Consider the following 22861-nt stretch of genomic DNA (forward strand, 5'->3'; position numbering starts at 1 on the left):
MCCCAAAAGGTTTTCCTGGTCCGGTCACATGGAAACTCAATAACATACAGCCCTTAAACAAAAAAACCTGCAGTGGTGACTGTCTTCTTACCTTGGCTATCATGGCTGGTGTCGCGTCTACTTGAGTGGCATCGGGGTACGGAATGGCCAAGTCCATGATGCCAGACCAGGTCTGCGCCCACATGTTGCCTGATAGGACAAGAGAAACATGGCTGTGCTGTTCTATCCATGACTAAACGAAATGTTAAAGAGATAAGCTACTGTATATTCCAGCCTTGCATCACCGACGGAGCTCAAACCAGTGGATTTAGATTCAAAGCCAGGTCAATCCCTAGCCTGTCACTGTCCCGTGCAATGCTTCCGAAAGCAAAYGAAATCCAGCTGATTCCCCAAAAAACATCCACAAAACAGCAGAACATCAATGTGCAGTGGTCATGCATAACGTAAAATGAGTTTTTGCCTTTGGTGCTGAAATCCATGCTGGATTCTGACAGTCTCACCTAGAAGATGGGCAGGGATGGGTCCCTTCAGGTTGATGTGTTTGCCTCCATACTTCCTGTAGAGAGACCTGCGCACGTAGGCGTGCACATTGAGATAGAGAGGTTCCAGCTCCTTCCACAGATGCTCCAGATCCTCTTCAAAGGAGTGGGTCTCGTACAGGGAGCGCCAGAACGCCCCATTGTCAGAATGTCCTACAGTGTGAACAGACAGCATTAGGGTGAGGGGAATTCAGTGCCAGAATAGCACACAAGTAATTTGCGGAAACTGACAAGGCTTTCCCCATCACCTATTTTATTTGTGTTAGCACTTAACCTGCCTGCACCAATTAGAAGACAGATGCTGGCAGTTGGGAAGTTGAAATGTCTTTAGGAATGGGTCTGTTATTTTTGAAGACCTTACCGTTAAGAGCGGCAGCTTTGTTGGCCAGTTGCACATATCTCTTGTAGTCCTGTCGCAGTTCTCTGCCAGAGGCATTTCTCCAGCCCTGCCAGGCGAACAACAGCTCATTGTAGTCTCTGGACTCAGCCATGATCTTCTGGAGGTCTGAAACGAGAGAAACCAGAGATGGAGTCAAGACCAGGGCCCGGTTTCCCAAAAGCATCTTAAGACTAAGTTTATCGTAAGAACCTTCATAGGAGCATCATTAAATCTCAGAGCTGTTTCCCAATACCCTCGTTATTACACTTGCACTTAAACACTTGTAGAACAGCGTCATTAGATACATTTTTCCCTTCTATGTCATTTTATACAGAGAAGATCTCCATTAAAAATAAAATCAAGTTGTTTTTCTGTCTCTCTGTGACCGCCGATAACTTCAGAACGAAGTTGACTACAAATACAAAGTTGCCAATGTCTTTGCGATTGTTACAAACAAGTGAAGAATACAATTATGCTTCAAATAAAAACAGATGACTGCATTATACACTGTGTATACAAAACATTAAGAACATGACTGACCAGGTGAAAGCCATTATCCCTTATTGATGTCACGTGTTAAATCCACTTCAAATCAGTGTAGATGAAGGGGAGGAGACAGGTTAAAGAAGGATTTCTAAGTCTTGAGACAATTGAGACATGGATTGTGTATGTGTGCCATTCAGAGGGTGAATGAGCAAGGCAAAACATGTGACTTTGAACGGGGTATGGTAGTAGGTGCCAGGTGCACCGGTTTGTGTCAAGTACTGAAACGCTGCTTGGTTTTTCACGCACAACAGTTTCCCGTGTGTATCAAGAATGGTCCACCACCCAAAGGACATCCAGCCAACTTGACACAACTGTTAGAAGCATTGGAGTCAATATGGGCCAGCATCCCTGTGGAATGCTTTCGACCCCTTGTAGAGTCCATGCACCGACAAATTGAGGCTGTTCTGACGGACAAAAGAGGGGGCTGCAACTCAATATTACGAAGGCATTCCTAATGATTGGTATGCTCAGTATTTCAATCATATTGAAATCAATTTCATGTTCATTCAATTGAGTTCTATTTTGCTAATTGTAGGCTGTCAAATTTTTTGACTCTATATATTTCATGGTGTAACATGCTCAATGATGTGCCATATCTACGATTTGGTGTTTATTATAGGGTAGGTTAATCATTAGGCTAGAATAAGCTATTTGCAGCCATGTAGGTGATAATATACAGTTGAAGTCAGAAGTTTACATACACCTTAGCCAAATACATTTAAACTCAGTTTTTCACAATTCCTGACATTTAATCAGAGTAAAAATTCTCTGTCTTAGGTCAGTTAGGATCACCACTTTATTTTAAGAATGTGAAATGTCAGAATAATAGTAGAGAAAAGTATAGTGATTTATTTCCGCTTTTATTTATTTCATCACATTCCCAGTGGGTCATAAGATTACATGCACTCAATTAGTATTTTGTAGCATTGCCTTTAAATTCTTTAACTTGGGTCAAACGTTTCGGGTAGCCTTCCACAAGCTTCCCACAATAAGTTGGGTGAATTTTGGCCCATTCCTCCTGACAGAGCTGGTGTAACTGAGTCAGGTTTGTAGGCCTCCTTGCGCGCACACGCTTTTTCAGTTCTGCCCACAAATGTTCTATAGGATTGAGGTCAGGGGTTTATGATGGCCACTCCAATACCTTGACTTTGTTGTCCTTAAGCCATTTTGCCACAACTTTGGAAGTATGCTTGGGGTCAATATCCATTTGGAAGACCCATTTGTGACCAAGATTTAACTTCCTGATTGATGTCTTGAGCTTCAATATATCCACATAATTTTCCTCCCCGTGATGCCATCTATTTTGAAGTGCACCAGTCCCTCCTGCAGCAAAGCACCCCCACAACATCATGCTGCCACCCCCATGCTTCACGGTTGGGATGGTGTTCTGTGGCTTGCAAGCTTCCCCCTTTTTCCTCCAAACATAACAATGGCTGTTATGGCCAAACAGTTCTATTTTTGTTTCATCAGACCAGAGGACATTTCTCCAAAAAGTACGATCTTTGACCCCATGTACACTTGCTAACCATAGTGTGGATTTTTTATGGCGGTTTTGGAGCAGTGGCTTCTTCCTTGCTGAGCAGCCTTTCAGGTTATGTCGATATAGGACTCATTTTACTGTGGATTTTGATACTTTTGTACGCGTTTCCTCCAGCATCTTCACAAGGTCCTTTGCTGTTTTGGGATTGATTTGCACTTTTCGCGCCAAAGAACGTTAATCTCTAGGAGACAGAACAAGTCCCCTTCCTGAGTGGTATGACGGCTGCGTAGTCCCATGGTGTTTATACTTGCCTACTATTGTTTGTACAGATGAACGTGGTACCTTCAGGCATTTGGAAATTGCTCACAAGGATGAACCAGACTTGTGGAGGTCTACAAATGTTTTTTCTGAGGTCTTGGCTGATTTCTTTTGATTTTCCCATGATGTCAAGCAAAGAAGCACTGAGTTTGAAGGTAGGCCTTGAAATACATCCACAGGTACACCTCCAATTGACTCAAATTAGCCTATCAGAAGCTTCTAAAGCCATGACATCATTTTGTTGACTGTTTAAAGGCACAGTCAACTAAGTGTATGTAAACTTCTGACCCACTGGAATTGTGATACAGTGAATTATAAGTGAAATAATCTGTCTGTTAACAATTGTTGGAAAAAATACTTGTGTCATGCACAATGTAGATGTCCTAACTGACTTGCTAAAACTATAGTTTGTTAACAAGAAATGTGTGGAGTGGTTGAAAAACTAGTTTTAATGACTCCAACCTAAGTGTATGTAAACATCCGACTTCAACTGTATCTCTTGGAGCGTATTCATAATCAGTATTGTGGAATTATTATAATTTTACAGTAAGATGTGAATGGAGAAAGCTGATCCGAGAGCAGCTATGCCATCTATCAATATCGACACATGCCCCAACGACGCACTTAACGAACGTTCTTTCTGCGTGGTGTTTTGGGAAACGTATGTTGCATCTTCGGCCATTGTAAGAACGATGCATCGTTAAAACGTTCATAAGCCTGCGTTCCATCGCTATCGGGAAACCAGGCCCAGAACTCTCGAGACCCAAACCAAGACCAGACCCCTGGAGACCCAGACCAAAACCCAACCTCTTGAGACCCAGAACCAGTGTATCAAGACCATGACGAGACCAATAAATGTAAAAGAACAAGACCTGGACCAACTATTTAAAAAATAATAATAATAATTGCATCTCGACTACATGAGTTATAAGACTATAGAATCTATGGTTTTGTCTGAGACCAAGACCCAGTGTATTGGGACCCAGACCAGGACCGCAAGATCAAGACTCCATCTCGGATTCAAATCCCCTGGGAAAGTGGAATTCCTTATGAGTTAGTCATGTCACTTCTTGTGTAAAAAAATTCTCCAGATAGTATTTTTTTTATATTGGATGTAAAAAAATATATATATATAATTATATCACATGGACTAATAATACAAACCAGTTATAGAAATCGACAACAGATGGACCTTTCAATTAGGTAAGTGCTTTAGGGCCCTGAACCAGGCATGGGATTGGGCAAATATATTGTGGGATCTTACCTGGGTCCAGTGGATGGCAGGTCCCATTGGCTCTGCACACCTCAGCCACACTGTACTTGGTCTCCATGTTGGCCAGCAAATTGTTGTACTAAGCGAAAAACAATGACCAACGGCATAAGAACTTGCAGCTGCCCAATGCGGATTCAAGGCCTACTTATAGGCCTACTTATGAAATCGCTTTAGAATAATTTAATTAAAAGGTCAATATAATGTGTGATTTTTGCTCTTGATTTAGTGTGTGAATAGGGGATCATTTGAAGGTCTTGGGTCAATAAAAGCATTCAGCTAATTCTTACCTCTTTCAGTTCCTCGTTGGGAAGTCCGGCCCTTTCAATGTCACCGAGTTTATTCAAGATACGCTTCACGGCCGCATCCTGGAAGTCTGTGGTGTCATACTTGCGGGCCTCCTTTCCGTAGGTAAGTGTGTGGTTAGACATGTCCAAATTCTTCTGCAGCTGGAGACAGAGTAAACAACACACTCGTCAAAATTGGTTTGTCCAAGTGCAAGAAATGTGCCAGAAAAGATGCAGGTTGAATCAAGTATGTTAGTGGTGGGCTAGAACAAAAGCCTGCTCACCCTGTAGCTCCTCCGAACCATGTTTCAGAAATACTGAGAGCAATTTGTGGGTTAGTTGCATATGTGTACAGTATAAATGAGAGACATGCTCCATTCAGACACCACAGACAACTGTTACCATGTTCTGCCTGTTCTTCTCATTGATATCAGTGTTGTAGGCCCACGATGCCTCAGTGTAGGCATTCCAGACCACTTCCGCAGTGCTGTTGTACTCCTTCAGGAAATTCTTCGCCTGCACCTCATCTGTAATCATGTCTGGGTATAGAGAGAAAGCTACAAGTAAAGTAGAATGTTTTTCGTAGCTCAAGCTACATGGCTATGTGACCGTGGCCCGATTCTAACTTAAGCGAGTATAGCTTGAATTTGTATGCAAGTTCATCTTTCAATGTCACCATACACAATTTAAGAGAGAAGTACATATATTTGTATTGATTTTCCCATGTTTCAAAGCACATTGTAACAATGAGAGTTCTAAATGTAATGTCCAAAACAAGGGAAAAAATACCCATCATTAATCATCATGATCATTAATAATAACAATTACAATAAGAATTGCAGTTTACAATTTCATCAAATTTAAGTGGATTCAATCAACAAAGACATTCATGACCAACAATTAAGTGTTCATATCATGATATAGATTTTTGTAGCACCACAATTAGTTAGAAAATTCATAAATAAGTATAAATAAACGAAAGATTAACATACAAACAGAACAAAAATTCATAGATTTAAGACGGGTTTTGAATTTGTCCTGAATTTGTACTAAGCTGAATTGGATATTTTCTTGTTTAAAGTGGATATTTTTTTTTTATCCATTTGCCAAAAGTAGGGGGACAGACTTTCAATGCAAAATTACCATGTTGAAAATTATTATTGAAATATCCATTMTTTTATTGAATAATGGATCGGTTAAACCTGTTTACTGGCTCACCAATATCCTCGGGGTAGCCCTCTGGTATGGGTGGAACCCAGTTAAAGTCAGGCCAGCCCAAGGTCTCATTCATTGCTGCATTCTGTTCCTTCAACCATGTGATGATGGGACCAAAGTATTCCATCAGGGAGCTGGCGTCAATCTTGTTTGTCCCGACGGCTTCCTGGAGCACCTGTTCCCAGGGCTTGGATTCTCCAGATTTAAGGACCGCCCTGTAAAAGACAACAGAGGCACCAAGGGAAATGTGTCATGCTTAATTTACTATAACTTTGTATGGTTTAGCATTAGCAAGTCTATGGACAATGCTTTATGATTGATTCAAGTAGGGGGAAAATATCACACAGTTCAAATTACGGTCTAAAATGTGAAAAACGATGAACCTATTTCTTAGGGTCATTAAGAGATTCAATGGCCATCTTTTGCGTCTCATCTCCTCACTTGATCAGGTAACACCATAGTGTATGTGGCTGTAACAGTATACATACTCTAAAAGTTTTCCCGCCTCCTTGGACTGGTAGATGTCACATGTGTGCAGGGGTCCTGTCTGATTGGCTGCCTGACACAGCTTCTTGTGGAACTGGAACTGCAGAATGAAGCTCACAAAGTACCTGCCGGAGAGAAAACGACACAGTTAATCAAACATGTTGTCAAACAGATTTTGATGGCGTTTGAGGATCGATTTTGTATTAATGTGTATTTGTAATATTAATATTCCCTCAGTGGTCTTTATTCTTAAAGTGTATGTTGAGAAATGACTATCCATCGTCCATAATAATACTGCTGTATATGGATCTGAGGAAAAAAGTGAGATGGTTGGAAAGAGAATTCTACCTGATGTATGGGGTGTTTCCTGGAATGTGATATTTCGCTCCAGCGTCCATGTGCTCCTCTGTGCGTTTGGTGGGAGGACATATACCCTGGTATTTTGTCCTTGAAAAGTGAACAAGGGAAGGCAAACTGACAGTTTTCTGAAACAGTGCATTTTATATAATGAAACTATTATTTTGGATATAAACAATTTCCCTCCACAAACTTTCCTTGTGTTAAATATTTTCGTGCCACTCACCTGAGGTGCCACCAGTCTGCGTTGTATCGCTCTGGGGGGGTGTGCCCACTAAACACACTCCATCTCCACTGGTCAATGAGATAACCAAAGGGAAGGAAGGCCATCTTCTCCAGAGCCATCTTCAGCAGGTAGTTGATGTCACTCTCTACAATAAACAAGCCAATTAAAATCACACACAAAAGAATAAGCACAACAATAAGTAACTAAGTACCTTAGTCACTAACACGCTGACAAAACCGGATGCGCGTGCACGTTGATTTTGTTCACCCACACCAGAAGCATTCAGGACACTCAGGTTGAAATATCAAAACAAACTCTGAACCAATTATATTCATTCACAGGTCAAAAACCATTAAACATGTATGGCATTTTAGCTAGCTAATTTTTCCCGGTATATAAACAGTGGGTTGTTATTTTACCTGAAATGCACAAGGTTGACATTTGTTTTTTTTCCTCTGACAATTMATCCACAGATAAAACAGTAAACCGAATTAGTTTCTCGTCATCTCTCCTTCCTTCAGGCTTTTTTCTCTTTGGACTTTATATGGCGGTTGGCAACCAACTTCACCGCATTACTACAACCGACCGGAGTGTGGACCTAAATTCCTCTTCCAATCACCCAAGTGGGTATATGCTCCTAAAAACCAATGAGGAGATGGGAGAGGCCGGACTTGCAGCGCATTGAGCGTCACAAATAGAACCAATTTCTATTTTACCGCCTGACCATCCAGACGCTCGCTAGCAGTGTGGGTGCAATGATTGAATAACATGTATGTGTACATTTATTTTGCAACACGTACTCATGAACTTTCTTACTCTCCTAATGTGAGAGAAATTACGTATTTACCTGATTTGTTTGATATTAATAGTTAACAGATAGTAAGACATTTCTGTTCTACTAATGCTGTGTTTTTATGGTCTCCACTCTAGCTCCCTGCAGCTAATCTGGGTGTATAAGAACCAGGATTCCTCTGTAAGGTCAGGCTCAAGTGTTGGGTCGACCAGCCTCATTATTGCAGAGCACTCACTTCAATCACTTGTGTGTGTGTGTGTGTGTGGTGTGACCTGCTTCTTATTAATACGTTTTGAATGAAGTAATATCCTGATAGGTGATTGCCCTTGTCGCTCCTCATTATTAATTAGAATTTGTGACAAATTGACTTACTTACTTGGAAACACTGTACTTACTAACCACAAAAGGAAATTGTTTTAGGAATTGTATATACTTAGCAAACAAGGTAGGAAATAAATTGGAGCATACCGTTGTCRTTGGTCGCGTTAGACAGTAGGCCGATGCTGGCCAGATGCTTAGGTGTGGACACAGAGAGGGACATGACATCACCAATGGCCTCGTGGAAGCCTGGGTTAGCACCGCGGCGGAAGCTTATAGGTTGTTCCTTGTACTGCAGGTAATATTCAACATGGCCCATCTCGTGGTGCACTGTGAAAAGCTGCTGCATGTTGACTGTTGTGCACTGTTTGATCCTGAATGTGAGGAAACATCACATATGAAGACACCGGAACCTTCTTTCGCATCCCCTCCCTCTCTTTTCTCCACTCCTTGAGTTCATTTCCATTACTACATTTCCACTTGCTCACCTGAAGTCCTTTCTATTGTAGAAGTCCCAGGCAGATGCATGACACACCACCTCGCGACCTTCTGGCTTCTCCAACATAGACTTGTCCCAGAACTCTTGGGGCATTTTGATGAGGCCGAGGGAGGTGAAGAACTCCTCAGCCACCCGGAACATGTGAGTAGCATTCCAGTTCTATGAGGAAAATCGTTGTATTTCAGGTATATACGGCCAAGCTAATGTTAACAGACTTCCAATGGACGAACTTTGACTTTTACCTGAGTTAAAAAGTGATTAGGAATAATTTGGTAAAAGTGATTTCAACTAGGCGAGATAAGTTTGRGCTTTTATTTTTAACAAACACTGAGTTTTTGGATGTAGTTTTTTGATATACAGTAATGTAATTCCTTAACTTTCAACTCACAATTTCTCACTGTTCTACATGTAAACTGATCTACAGTAATAACAAAATCTCAAATTTCACCAGCTTACTTTGGCCACCATTTCATCAGTCACGTCCACATTGGGTTTGCCGGGGAAGGGGATCATCATGCCATAGATGTTGTTCCAGGTTTGCGACCACATGTTTCCTGAGGAAATGAAGCCCAGGCACTTAGCATTAGCCAGAGGGTTGATAAATCTACAGTTTGAGCCTTCCTATTCACAGACACTGAGCAAATACCGCTAATGCATTATAGCTAGCAGCGGGGGGGTTCCTGGCGCATGTTTATGTTTATTGTCATGAATCTTGCCCTGGAGGCAGAACTGAGAGATTTCCGCTAGATGGGCCAGCTGCAAAGTAAAAATTGTCAATATCGTAAAAATTCATGAAAAAAATTGCTTTTTGGTCTTCATTTTAGGTTAGGGTTAGCACTAGCAGTGTGGTTAAGGTTAGGTTTAAAAWCAGATTTTATGACTTTGTGGCTGTGTCAGCTAGTGACCACTCTGCAGAGCTGCCTCCAGGGCAAGATTCATGACAATAAATGCCAACCTGCTTTCCTGACACCGTCACTTGATCAGGAAACCTCGGAGCCCATTCTAACCTACTGAGTGGCTGACAGTAACGTCTATTATAGGGCCCAGGTCAGGGTCAAGTAATAATGAAAAACTCAGGGCCCTAGCTAAAGCTAATGCTAAGCTACGATGGACTGAGTTAAAGTTTGAAATATGGCTGAGAAATCAGTGACTGGACATCGTGCATTGGCTATAAGTTAACACAGACATGTAAAGGTAAACTCACCTAGCAGGTGAGCAGGGATAGGTCCTTTAAGATTGATGTATTTCGGTCCGTAATGGTCGTAGAGCTTGCGGCGCACAAAGGCGTGAAGATTCTGGTAGAGCGGCTGCACCTGTTTGTAAATAGCCTCCAGGTCATTCTCAAAAGTYTTTGACTCGTACCACGAACGCCAGTATGCTCCTGTGTCATCGAAACCTATAGAGGACATAACCATAATGTTTATCAACAATGACATTTCACCTCGTCCTCCTCTCCTCTCTCTTTCACTACAGCTATGGTCATAACTTACAATACCTGTGAAATACTGTATGTTAGAAATAGTGACATTCACAGTGACACACACGTAAGGTGAACGTAACATTCTTACCATCAGTTTTATAGGCCTTGTTGCTAAGCTCCACAAACTTTGGATACTCTGCCTTGAGTGGCACACCCGATGCATTGTGCCAACCCTCCCAAGCATACAGCAGTGTCTTGTAGCTCCGTGAGTTGGCCATGATCTCTGTCAGCTCTGTGGAGCCAAAGTCAGACACCCTCAGATACAGAAACTGCTAGAGCACATAGGGGACTACTGGTTTTCCAAACGTTGCCAACGAAAGAGAACAATAGTTTTAACTTTCCTAAAACAATGAGGCATTTAAGTGTTCAGATGACTTCCTGATCTCCTCTCCGTGTGASAGGTGCGTTACAGATACATCTTCTAAGAGATTAGCCTTGAGTTATGATGACGCAACAGCGGCAGAGTGGCCAAAAAMCAACACATATGCCTTCAGAAAGTATTCACACACTTTTTGCACATTTTATTGTGTTACAGCCTGAAGTTAAAAATTGATTCAATTGAGATTTTGTGTGACTGATCTACATTTTACACACACAACCCCATAATGTCAATGTGGAAGTATTCATAAGTATTTCAAAAAGGAAGTATTCAACCCCTTTGTTCAGTAGTAAAAATGTGCTTATCAATTCACATAATTTGCATGGACTCACTCTGTGTTCAATAATAGTGGTTAACATACTTTCTGAATGCCCCATCTCTGTACCCCACACATACAATTATCTGTAAGGTCTCTCAATCGACCAGGGAGGTTTTTCAATGCCTTCCAAAGAAGGGCAACGATTGGTAGATGGGTAAAAAAATATATTTTAAAAAGTAGACATTGAATATCCCTTTGAGCATTGTGAAGATATTAAGTAGGTTTTGGATTGTGTATCAATACACCCAGTCACTACAAAGATACAGGCATCCTTTCTAACTCAGTTGCCGGAGAGGAAGGAAACTGCTCAGGGATTTCACCATGAGGCCAATGGTGATTTTAAAACAGTTAAAGAGTTTAATGATTCTGATATGAGAACTGAGGATGGATCAACGACATTGTAATTACTCCACAATACTAACCTAAATGACAAAGTGGAAAGAAGGAAGCCTGTACAGAATAGAAAATATTCCATAACATGCATCTGTTTTGCAACAAGGCACTTAAGTAATGTGGCAAAGAAATTAACTTTTTGTCCTGAATTCAAAGCGTTATGTTTGGGGCAAATCACTGAGTACCACTTTTCATATTTTCAAGCATGGTGGTGGCTGCATCATGTTATGGGTATGCTTGTCCTCGGCAAGGGAGATTTTTAGGATCAAAATAAACTGAATACAGCTAAGCACAGACTAAATCCTAGAGGAAAACCTGGTTCAGTCTGCTTTCCAACAGACACTGGGAAACAAATTCACCTTTCAGCAGGACAATAATCTAAAATCTCAAGGCCAAATCTACACTGGAGTTGCTTACCAAGATGACATTGCATGTTTCGGAGTGGCCAAGTTACAGTTTTGACTTGAAATCTTCTTGAAAATCTATGGCAAGGCTTGAAAATGGCTTTCTAGCAATGATCAACAACAAACTTGACAGAGCTTGAAGAATTGTAAAATGAATAAATGGGCAAATATTGTACAATCCAGGTGTGCAAAGCTCTTAGTGACTTACCCAAAAGGTGTTTCTAACATGTATTGTCTCAGGGGGTGAATACTTATCTAATCATATATTAGTGTTTKACTTTTTTATAAATGTTAGACGTTTTCTTCCACTTTGACATTAAAATATTTTGTGTACTGTAGATCGTTGACCAAAAGATACAATTAAATCCATTTTCATCCCACTTTGTAGCACAAAATGTGGAAGAAGTCAAAGGGTGTGAATACTTTCTGAAGGCACTGTATTTTACAGGCTGAGCATAGGAAGTGAAGGTGAGGAAAGTTGAAGGCCACTGAACAAAGTGAGTTTGGTGGGGGGAAAAAGCAATGATCCAATGGCTGGGGTCCCTGTTTGTTATTATAATACAACCCAAAGTGTTGTTTTGCGACGCGCAACACCGGTCAGATTCTTTAGTTACCCTGGACCACCCAATGTTTACTTTAGTAGATTGTGAAATGAGGAATCATCTGGGGCGGAAGTGGACTCTCATTTTGGAGTGTAAACACATTAGCAGAAACCATTTCCATGAACTGGTTTGAAATGTATATTAGGGCGTCAAAATGTACACAGTGTAGCAGGCCTGTAAGAGTGTTTTTGTTGACGTTTGATTTACGTCCATTACACTGTATAACATTGGTAAATGACTTACAATAAGTACAAAAGTGATTGTTTGGGTGCATTACGGAATTTTGCATTGGAAATGGCTCTCACACAATCTTCTCACACATCTACTGTCTTTTGGCAATCATGATAGTTCACAATTAGTTTTTGGGTGGGCACAGCACACAAAGCACAGGCCAGGGTTTAAACCAACACGTAGATCATTGGGAATGACTGATGAAGTCGACGTGCTCTGGACTGTAGTCTGATGACCAGTAGCAGGACGTTTCAACGTTCCTAAAGAGCTGAAATTGAACCACTTCCTCCAGAGACCTCTTCAAAGTAATTGCCCTCATCTTTATATAATATTTACCGCTTCTCTTGTCTTTCTTTTTTTGGACAACTATACCCCTCTTTGTTAATACTTGTTAAAATGTTCCCCTACTTTTAAAAAAAAGTTTAACTTTTTGTCTTAGAGATTCTCTGGTACTTTTGTAGTTCTGAAAGCAGCACTCACTAGCCAAAAGTATAGTCTGTCTCTGTCGCTCTGTGTCTGTCTGTTCTATGATGTCTCATGCAAGTCATTGCTAATTGAGGTAAGACAGTAATTCTGCTGATAGATTATGCATGTAAGAACTACACATGGACACATTCAGCCCAAAGCGGGAGGTTTCTTAGTCGCCAAAGTATCAGAGCATGTCTTTAACTGTAATTACATGAAGACAGCCACTCACCTGGCTCAATAGACCAGCATTCATTAGTCTTTGGACACACTTTGGCGGTAGAGTATATTTCAGACATCTTGCTTAGTATGACGTTGTACTGGGGAAATAAGGAGATTGTGAAAAGACTCAATTCCTCTGTGACTTCATTCAGACCTTGCTGATGCCGTCCTTCAACAGCTGAAATAAACGTATTATGTTTTATAACATCTGCTACAGATATTCTGACATTTCAGTATCACATTATACACCACATTTGAGTCTGACTCATCTGATAAGATGTAGACAATAGGAGACTGACCTCATTTCTTTCTCTTGCAGGTAGGTTAGCCGCTCCCAGGATGTTGATCTTCTTGAGACGCCTCTGCAGAGTAGTGTTGAAGGTGGCCAACACAGTAGGAGAGAAGTTATCTTTGGCCTTCTTCCCCCAGGCTTCTGTGAAGTCCTGCTTCATCCCATCAGATTCCACCTGTAGACACAGACCGGTGATCAGGTTATATAATCTAGCTGCCCAACAGCCATCGCTTCACAGCATCCCGTATTTTGGGCAAAGTAGCACACGTAACTAGTAGTCACAGTCCAAGGTGAAAATAGTACACACAGGTACCATTGACATCCAATCATTTGGAACATTGATATATTTTGTTCAGAAAACGATCAATAACCCYACCAAAACTACTTGCCAGAAACAAGGAACCCATTTAACTGTAGTTACCCTTTTCATATAATGGCCACTCACCCAATCATTTTCCTACTGTATTTTTTTCTTATTCCCTACTTCTGGTCTAGTGTTGTTAGACTGATTGCACCAATCACAGGCAAAGGCCCACAGCATATTGAATGCTAATGGGGATCATGACAATTAGCTGTGGGGCCAGAAGGCCCTCTTTGTGGCAACAGTTAAAGCACAGGGGTTGAGTGGGAGTACAAAGCTAGAGAACTCTGACCGCCGGATCAAAAAAAAACAGTGCCTAATACATAAGAAGTGGAGACGACTACTGAACTGGGAAAGCACCGTCGCTCACAGTTCAAGGATGGCATACATACATTATATTGTTCTTTTGCTCTTACTACGTATCATAACGATGATACATGGGTGACACTGGAAGGCAAGGCCGCTCAGAACATCACACACAGTACATAACATGTTATCCTTTCAGTTCTGACACTGACCGAAGCACATTGAAGATGCATCAAAGGGTTGAGAAGCTCTAGCTAAGCCGCCTCRGTTCACCTTAGCTTCCTGCTTCTGACAGCTGATGTTATACCAATACTGCCAAAAACTAGACTGTCACAAACATATTAGATAGAGTTGTTTTTATTATCAGTTTAGGGTGTTTTTACAGTATAGTGAACTTCTCACCAGCTGTATGCTAACCTCAAGATGGCACACAGTCACACATGCTAACATGGATGCATTCCAATGTTTCCCTTACTGCGAATATGCCACCAGCTACAGTAGTWTGTGGTTTCTGAATACTCTATTATCACATTTGGGGAGAACACAAAGCAACTCCTTTCCCTCCTGAGTGTTTGTTCCTAAACTGAGTAGACTGGCCTTTGTGTACTTTTGGGCGCTCTCAATGCATTGTTAAATTTAACCCATTTGAGTACCCTTTTTTGTGCTATTAAAAAATAAATCACYTATTGAAAACCTACTAGTGTCCAAGCTGCCTTTCTCACGTTGTGTTTTCCTACAGGGAATCCGTCTACATCCACTGTGTTAGAGGTTGAAGAAGCTCCAGTCCAGTAGTTGTGTTATCTTAGCCACAGAGCAAAGAGTCACTGTCAGGACACTGACTACACTGGGGCTGTCTGGAGTCACAGCACAGGACATAGACATCCTGTCAGGAAAGTAGCTTCTGTTACAGTGATGTTTTCATTGAGGTCCAGCTTATCTGATGTGTATCTAACACCACTCATTAACAATGGGCTGAACGGAAAACTGGTAACAGTGTTGAGGCCTTAACTCTGACCTTTCTCCTCCCTCTTTCTCTCTTAACCTCAGTTTTGCTGTCCCACACCCAACTATATTTMTATTTTTTCTATAGGATAATAAAGACAAGGTGAAAAACTGTTGACTGCCCTCCTCTCTCTCTCAAGGCCGTTGAATGTGTTCACTCGCTTATGAAAGTTTGCCTCTAATTCGAAGGCCCGAGGGGATGTCCTGAGGCCATTCGGCRACGTTTCCACCAGGTACCTTAACAGTTTTGGCACTACGTTATCCCTCTGACATTCTGAGAACGTTTTAAGAGCATTGCATAATGGTTCCAAGGAAACGTTATGAAAGGGATCTTTGTCTAGTTCCCTGTAAGTTCCCAGGACGTCATAGAGGACTGTGTCAGGACCTTTTTGTAGGACATTTTCAGGAAGTTTACATTTTACTAGTCCTTAGGACGTCGCGTGAAGTTGGGAACGTTCTCTGGGGGACCTTTTTCTAGTTCCCGGTTTGTCCCGGGGACATCCCCAAAGACGTTTTTAGGATGTTCTTGGGACATTGTATCATGGTCCTCTGGAGGTTTTGTCTAGTTCCCTGTTGGTCCCTTGGACGTCCACAAGGATGTTTTTAGGACATTCTTGTTACGTTGTGTTATTGTCCCGTGAACCCCCCCATTGATTGTCCCGGAGKTTACCAAACCATTATAAGTAAAGTAATGAAATGAAATGGTATCAGGGTTGTAAGGTATTACGCTGTTCAGCTAAAATAGTGTAAAGATATTGAATCAATGACAATATGATTACATTTGAAATAATCACTTAGTACTGACCATGTACCCCAATATGATTTAGGGTATGCTGATCTTTCTGCTGCGCCACAAAGTCYTACCTATAATAAATATCTGCACTTAACAAAAGAATGCCTTCTGCACTGCTATTTAAATGATCAGTGAATCTGACTATTCTCTCGTTGATTTAATTTACTTATTTCAACAATTTGASTTTTAGTATACTTGTCTAATGATGGTGGGCCATATTATTCTGTTTTAATGTTACTCCTGAATCACTATGTAAATATAATAGTTTGTATTCCATGTATTTTTAACAGAGTTGAGATTTACTTTGAAGTGCAAAGTGTAGGAATTGGCCTATAGGTGAAATCAGTCATTGATACAGACATGGTGGCGTAGCAGCCAAGAGGTTGTGAGGACATGTTAAATAATAACTACTGTAGGAATAAACAATGTAATTTATGTCAATTTGGTCAAATATGTAAGTTTAAATATTTTTTTGGGGAAAAGCACTGTTTGGGACCTTGACACAACCCAAGATCGTCCTAAAAAACGTCCTCGGGGACGTCGCCAGAACAGACAGGGAACTAGACAAAACCATTTTGTGACGTCCCGGGGACATCCTAACTACTCATTATTGTTTGCAGGGTAGTGTCGTTGCACAAAGGGCCCAAGGGTTCACTCTTGTTTAGCCTCTCGTCWATATAAAGTTCATTTGTAAAGCGGTATATGGGGAGGGAACTATTTCCTTTCACGCGTCAGTCAAATGTTCCCATCCAATTTTAGATCGGGATTCAGAAAAACTAGGAACCGCAGTCAATTTCAAGTGGCACTCTCAGTGTTTGGCTAAATTAAGTATTCATTTTTCTCAGAAAATCTGCATCCTCACTCTGTATGATTTCAGATTTTCTGAGGAGAACGAATGCTGCATTCAAACGTGCTCTATGAACGTTAAAGAAGCCTCTTTTGAAAGCAGAACACCATGGATTTGGACCTGCTTTGACAGCCGTGGGCGCACACGTTTCATGTACTTTTTGGGGTAGTTGATATTCCATCGGCGTTTCAAAGTAACTGATGGTTGCCCAAAACCAGCGGTGCTCTTTGAGAGTTTAATTTTCAGAGCCTAATTGAGATTTGTCCGGAGGGTTAATATATCTGCTGTTTGATCCTTTGCTCTCCTCGGCATGGGCTAATTTGCACTGAGATGAAATAATGTGTTCTGAGACCGCGAGGTTATCATAGGTGTGTGTGCATGCGTGCGTCCCTACGTGTGTCTACATAGAGATGCGGGGGGTGGGGGGGATATATCTAACCTAATTCAACTACCTACCATGCTTTACTATGGAACAGTATAAGAGTACATTTCGCCTCAGATTCTGCACATCAGCCTAATCCACGAGGACAAAGCTCATGTCTGAGACAAGGACTGAGACAAAGATGAACTCAGTGACGTGGTAATCCCAGCCCAAGTTGAATGGAATGTTGGGGTTAACTCTTCAGTACATCCCCCGCCAGTCAATGTGACGGTCATGCCAATTCAGTGTCGGGGCCTGTGGGGAGGAGACTCGGAGAGAGACCTGGCAGGCTCCCCTCTGCCTGCCAGATCTTATAGAATGCAAAGCCCCTGATTCCCTTTGATCCCATCTTTGATGTGTAAGGAATAATAGCGCTCATAACTGGCAACCTACCAGTCAGGCCAGAGCTTGCTTTTCTTTCACCTCACATCCTCGGCTCACTGTTGGATAGAGGAAAGCAGCGGGCATTGTGTAAGTTGACCCCGGTGACACGGGCTGGGTTCCGGAGAGGTTACACCTGTTGTGACCAACATGTGGTGGAGCCATCGTTCCATTCTAAGCCTGGCTAGTAGAGGAAAACCCTGTTGAGACAGCCGTCTGGCTAGGGAGAATAACTCTTGAGGCATAGACGCTCAATGCCTGGTGTTTTGTGTGTGCTTTTATCTCTCAGAGCTACAGAATACTGCCTCACACCTCTGCAGTTTCATTGATCCCTTCAAAATGCCTGGGTGGCTCTACTTTTTCTCATTTTTCAGTCTCCAGCGAAACATAACCAGCCCATACGATTATGCAAATGTTCTCCTGCTAGCATATGGTGAGRCGGGAGGAGCAGTAAAAAATAAGCTGGTGGCAGTAGCATGCAAATGTCTCATTACTCCACTCTGAAAAGTCCCATTTAAACCGCACTACAGTCTTTTATTGTTTATCTTAGGAAATCCATGTTATAAAATGTCAAGTGCATCAACCTGTGAAATTGCATTTTGTACAATGCTTGGAAAAGAAGCAGGCTTCTGAACTTAATAAAAATAAGTTGGCCAATTCTCCCCTCTCCACACCCCCCTCGGGCTTCATTCAAGACTCGGAGACGCTCGAACCACATGTGTTTGGGTCCTTTTGATGATTTCAGAAGAAACACAAGMCGAGTTGGCAGAAATGGGAGGAACTGAGCATATAATTTTGGATGAGGATGAATAGTGTTGGTTGTAAAGCCGTGCGGGGCTCAACCCAACAAACATCCCTCTATGGGTGCTGTTGTCATACAAGGAACCAGTCCGGCCCTGGCAAACACAACTCAGTAACACTTTACAGTACCCCCATAAAGCCTTTTTTTTTACCAGCTATACAACATTCACAAAGCCTTTTATGAATGCCTACATAAGGGACGATACAGTAAAGTGTTACTGTAAGGGTGGATGGTAGGCTCCTTACTTGCCCTGAATGGTTCAGGCTGTCTGGCTGGTGTTGGTTAGCAAGGAGAGGCAGGAAGTAGAATATCCAGTGCATGGTTTTTATTTTAAGGGGATAATTCACCCAAATTACAAAATGACTCGTTGGTTTCCTTACCCTGTAAGCAGTCTATGTACAAGGTATGACAGCAATCCATCCATTGGTTTAGTTTCCCTGGCAGTGGCTGGAACTGTGGCACAAATCCCATCCAAGCCATGGGACTGATATTAGGATTTTTCGCGCATAATGTTCAAATCATCTATAAGTGACATTGGTAAGCTTCACAATATATTGGAGATAATTTCGGATGATTTGGACATGATGCACGAAAAATTTAAATATCAGTCTGATTACTTGAATGGGATTTGTGCCACAAATGCTTAAAYGTTAGCATTTGGAAACAATGCCAGGGAAACTAGACCAAATCATGGTTTTCGGTCATACCTTGTCCATAGACTGCTTACAGGGTAAGGAAGCCAATATGTAATTTGGGTGAACTATCTCTTTAAGGCTCTTGGAGCAAGTGCAGGTATTTACAAAAGGTACTCATCCAACAAGATGCTGGACTAGGCTCAAAGTAAAGTAATGAAACTGATAGAAACTATTATAATATAATAATATTATATATATAATAATAATAATATAATTATTAATAATTATAATTATAATTATTATAATAATAATATTATAATTCAATCTCTCATAATTATAATTCAATCTCTCAATCTCTCATAATCTCTCAATCCGTCACAATCTCTCATCCAGTGGTGGATGGGTTAATAATAATAAAACATTTTTTTWAAGTTATATTCCTTTCTATTTTATTAACTTGAAAGAAAGCCTGTCCCTTTAAGAGTGGCTGATGTCACARCTAGCAGTGTTAATTAGCCTTACTTCCAAATTCAGTTTGCCACCTGTGGCTATGCAGAGAATCTGTGGTTTGCTAACAGTATTATTCTACCAGTTTTATCCTTTAYTGGGTGTGAATGCAAGAACTGTGAGTACATCATTTGTTTCCGAAGAAGAAGTTGTCAATGTTTTAGTCATATTTTCATCATTGTACAGAGTTTTATGCTAACTAAGAAACTACTGTTAGCCACATTTTGCCTAGTTGTAGCCATGTGTATGTCTTTTTTGAGTCACTGGATTGTTATCGCAGAGGATAAATGTTTTCTTGTTTGTTATTGCTAAATAAAGTAGATGTGCCTTGTTGCTATTATAGGCAAGTCAACCCCGTTTTCATGATTTCTGGTAGTTCATCAAAATAAATCACATGTTTTTGGACTCATTCAGCAGTTTTAAGCAGTTTCTTTTCATCTTTTTTTAACTAAGTAGAATACTATTGGAAATGAATGTTGAAAGTTCTATTTCTATTCCTAAAACATACTGTAAGTTGAAAATGATGCTGTTGCTGCTTCCCATTGACAATAACTTTTGATAAATAGCCCAGTGTCAAAACACCGTTGTGAAGTGTCCAAATCAATAATCCGTTTGTGATATCTTAAACATAAAATGTACTACATACACATACATGTGCCACAATAGTAATCATATCATTTATTTTTACGAGCACCCTAATCTGCATATGCGCCACTCATATTGATTAGGGCGGAAATCAAGTTGTATGCGCTGTTGAAACGAACAATTCAAAAACCACATGGAACTGGAAATATTGTGTATCACTCGTTAGAGGACAACATGCTGAAGACAACCAGCATTCTACAACGCCGTAAGACCACCAGCATGTATGACAAAATCAAAGGTACAAAACCAATGATGTTGATCTGTTTTAAGCAATCGATTTTGTGTCATTGTGATCACTATAAACGTTCATACTAACGTCACTAACCAGAGGTTAAAAGGATGTGGTCAAAACATGAGGTTCTGTAACGTAACACGTACTGTCCAAATAAATCAACATTTCAATTTAGGCTGATTGTGTACACACATTTCTCACTAGTTTAACCAGAGTTAAAACATACTCTTATGCACAATTTTAACCATAGTGACCGTGCAACAAGTCTGTTCATTCGCCCTGCCTACTTTATTAGAACCCATCAAGCCATAGCATCGATAGTATTCTATTCATTGTTATTTCAGACCACAATTGGATAAATACAGCTTTATTGGACAATCTCACAGCTAAATATTGCACAGACACCTGCACATATGTTCAACTGTAATCAAGATTAAAGAGCAGCAAACTGAAGAACAGCCTCTCTCCTGTGTCTCCAGAGCACAATCTCCATATATTTGCCTACTCACTCCAGTGATAGTTCCCTGAGGTTCTCACACACCATCGTAATATTGGCGTGATTCAAGGCTGCAAGTTCATTTGCAGTGTGACCAACCAAGAAATCCTATCAGATTTTGGATCCAGTCCTATTGGACTCCTATGCGATTCTAACCTATAGAATTGTATTTTATATGATTCCAATAATTATAATCCGATATAAATCTGATAGCATTTTCTATAGGATTTTTTGACTAGGGTTGAGCCATGGGGTAAGTTAAGCAAATTAAAGTGTTTTCTTCCTAGGCGTAATGCAAGGCATTATTACTGGGATATGAGGTAACAGTGCCTGGTCTATGTTAAAAGTGTTTTAAAAAGTACAAAGTGTTGTGTTAAGCCTGTCTTAAAATATGATTCAAATACAGTTATGAGTGTACATGGTTTTAAAAAGGTAGTGGTAGTATTTATTTCAGTACAGACATTTGTAGGCGACTTAACTTACCCTGTCCCGCGGCTCAACTTACCCCAAACCCGGGGAAAATTGTGCCAAGAGACCACTTTTTGGACAAGCTATGTTTTCAAAACTAATGTTTACATTAATTCTGATTATTTCCAGGGATACAAACATCCTAAAATATGTAGATATCTTCGTTAGAAATAATAATATTTCCCTTGACTGAGAAATGCTGAATGCAAAAAAATGGCTCAACTTACCCCACTCTCCCCTACTGTTATTTATCTTCAATGTTCAGGAACGATTTAGTTTAGATTACATAGGTATAACCTACTCAACCAAAATTAATGTTTGGTGAGGTGACCAAGCAATTAGAACAACATGTATACTGTGTAATGTGACTAGTGAGGAAGCACAGTTAGCTTTCTCACAGTTACTCACAACAAACGTGTCCATAGTGGTTAGCTTTGGACTGAAGAGGCCAACAACTAAGTAATTAAACAACTGTCAACATTTCATTCAAACACCTCTGAGTGCTGAGTGGGGGAGGGGTCCTACCTTTTTCTCGGCATTGTGGGGCGTAATGTTGGTCTGGTATGTCCAGCTGGCCTCTTGGTTTTGGTAGATGACCAGCTCAGCGGCGGTATTGTAGGCAGTGACAAAGTCTTTGGCCCCGGCCTCTGTGGCAGGGAAGGTCCCTGGCACCCACTCGGGTGGCAGGACAAATTGACAGAGTCCCAAGAGTGGCAATAGCACCACCACCGCTCCCCAAAGCATTCGTTCCATTCTGGCCCTAGAGATAAGTGGAGAAGGCTAAAAATACACTTGTTGCTGTGAGAGTAGAGTAACTAACACCTTCCCTGGGTTTTTCTCATCCAAGTCTCCCTCCTGCTTCTCTTCTCCTACTGCCTCTGTCGGTTCCTCAAATGCTGAGCCGCCACAGTCGGCTCCTTTTTAAGTGGCTAGCAGTCTAACCCAGCCCACACTTTTCTGCACCCTTCCCCTTTCCACTTTCCAGCACTGCTTGCCTGCACACTTACGAACAGTAGGGGAGAGTGGGGTAAGTTAGGCCAAAGGGTTAGTTGAGCCACCCCTTGGGAAGATCTCAATCACATACTCCTCGCATGCTCTCGCCTCGTCTCCTTCTCAAAACCCATTGGAGGAGAAGGTCAGAGGGAAGGGACCTCTGGTGCTCTCACCCAATGGGTTTTGATGAGAGCGGATGCCATACACAAAGTTTTCATGTGATATTTAGGAAGAGGTCATGTCATGGAGTCTGTGAAGGAAGAAACCACATGGAAAATGTTGTTATAGGTTTCATGATGCTTGTATCTAAACCAAAATATATAGATTGTTTTATACATGTTGGGGGTCTCTATAAGCTACAATATGAGGTCCTAAACCTAGGGTGAAAGTGTATCCTTGTGGCTGTGTGGGCTAATATAGTCAAAATGTTTGCATTGGGGTTGAGCCAATGGCCACCATACCCCATACAAAT

At 41.1% G+C, this 22861-nt stretch overlaps 2 protein-coding genes across 3 annotated transcripts in view; one reads left to right on the forward strand and one right to left on the reverse strand.

The window, feature by feature from the left end:
• The window catches only part of LOC111978277 (angiotensin-converting enzyme-like), a 37280-nt gene extending 14941 nt beyond the window's left edge, over positions 1–22339 (reverse strand). Inside the window, exons 1-18 of one of the 2 annotated variants that reach the window (XM_024008249.2) lie at positions 21922–22339; positions 13508–13675; positions 13219–13306; positions 10282–10425; positions 9918–10109; positions 9170–9267; positions 8703–8872; positions 8365–8588; positions 7104–7248; positions 6869–6967; positions 6523–6645; positions 6038–6249; positions 5222–5358; positions 4823–4981; positions 4527–4614; positions 901–1044; positions 501–692; positions 92–189 (exon numbers count right to left, since the gene is read on the reverse strand). In XM_024008249.2, coding sequence (XP_023864017.1) covers positions 92–189; positions 501–692; positions 901–1044; positions 4527–4614; positions 4823–4981; positions 5222–5358; positions 6038–6249; positions 6523–6645; positions 6869–6967; positions 7104–7248; positions 8365–8588; positions 8703–8872; positions 9170–9267; positions 9918–10109; positions 10282–10425; positions 13219–13306; positions 13508–13675; positions 21922–22149 — 2709 coding nt within the window. In that variant the 5' untranslated portion in view covers positions 22150–22339. The remainder of the gene's footprint in view (positions 1–91; positions 190–500; positions 693–900; positions 1045–4526; positions 4615–4822; positions 4982–5221; positions 5359–6037; positions 6250–6522; positions 6646–6868; positions 6968–7103; positions 7249–8364; positions 8589–8702; positions 8873–9169; positions 9268–9917; positions 10110–10281; positions 10426–13218; positions 13307–13507; positions 13676–21921) is intronic. The other variant, XM_024008248.1, reaches the window with a different exon arrangement.
• Positions 19583–22861, forward strand: part of LOC111978278 (uncharacterized) — a 30820-nt gene continuing 27541 nt past the window's right edge. Inside the window, exon 1 of the mRNA XM_070448293.1 lies at positions 19583–19673. Coding sequence (XP_070304394.1) covers positions 19663–19673 — 11 coding nt within the window. The 5' untranslated portion in view covers positions 19583–19662. The remainder of the gene's footprint in view (positions 19674–22861) is intronic.

Source organism: Salvelinus sp. IW2-2015, linkage group LG18 (genome assembly GCF_002910315.2).
Source record: "Salvelinus sp. IW2-2015 linkage group LG18, ASM291031v2, whole genome shotgun sequence".
Lineage (NCBI taxonomy): Eukaryota > Metazoa > Chordata > Actinopteri > Salmoniformes > Salmonidae > Salvelinus > Salvelinus sp. IW2-2015.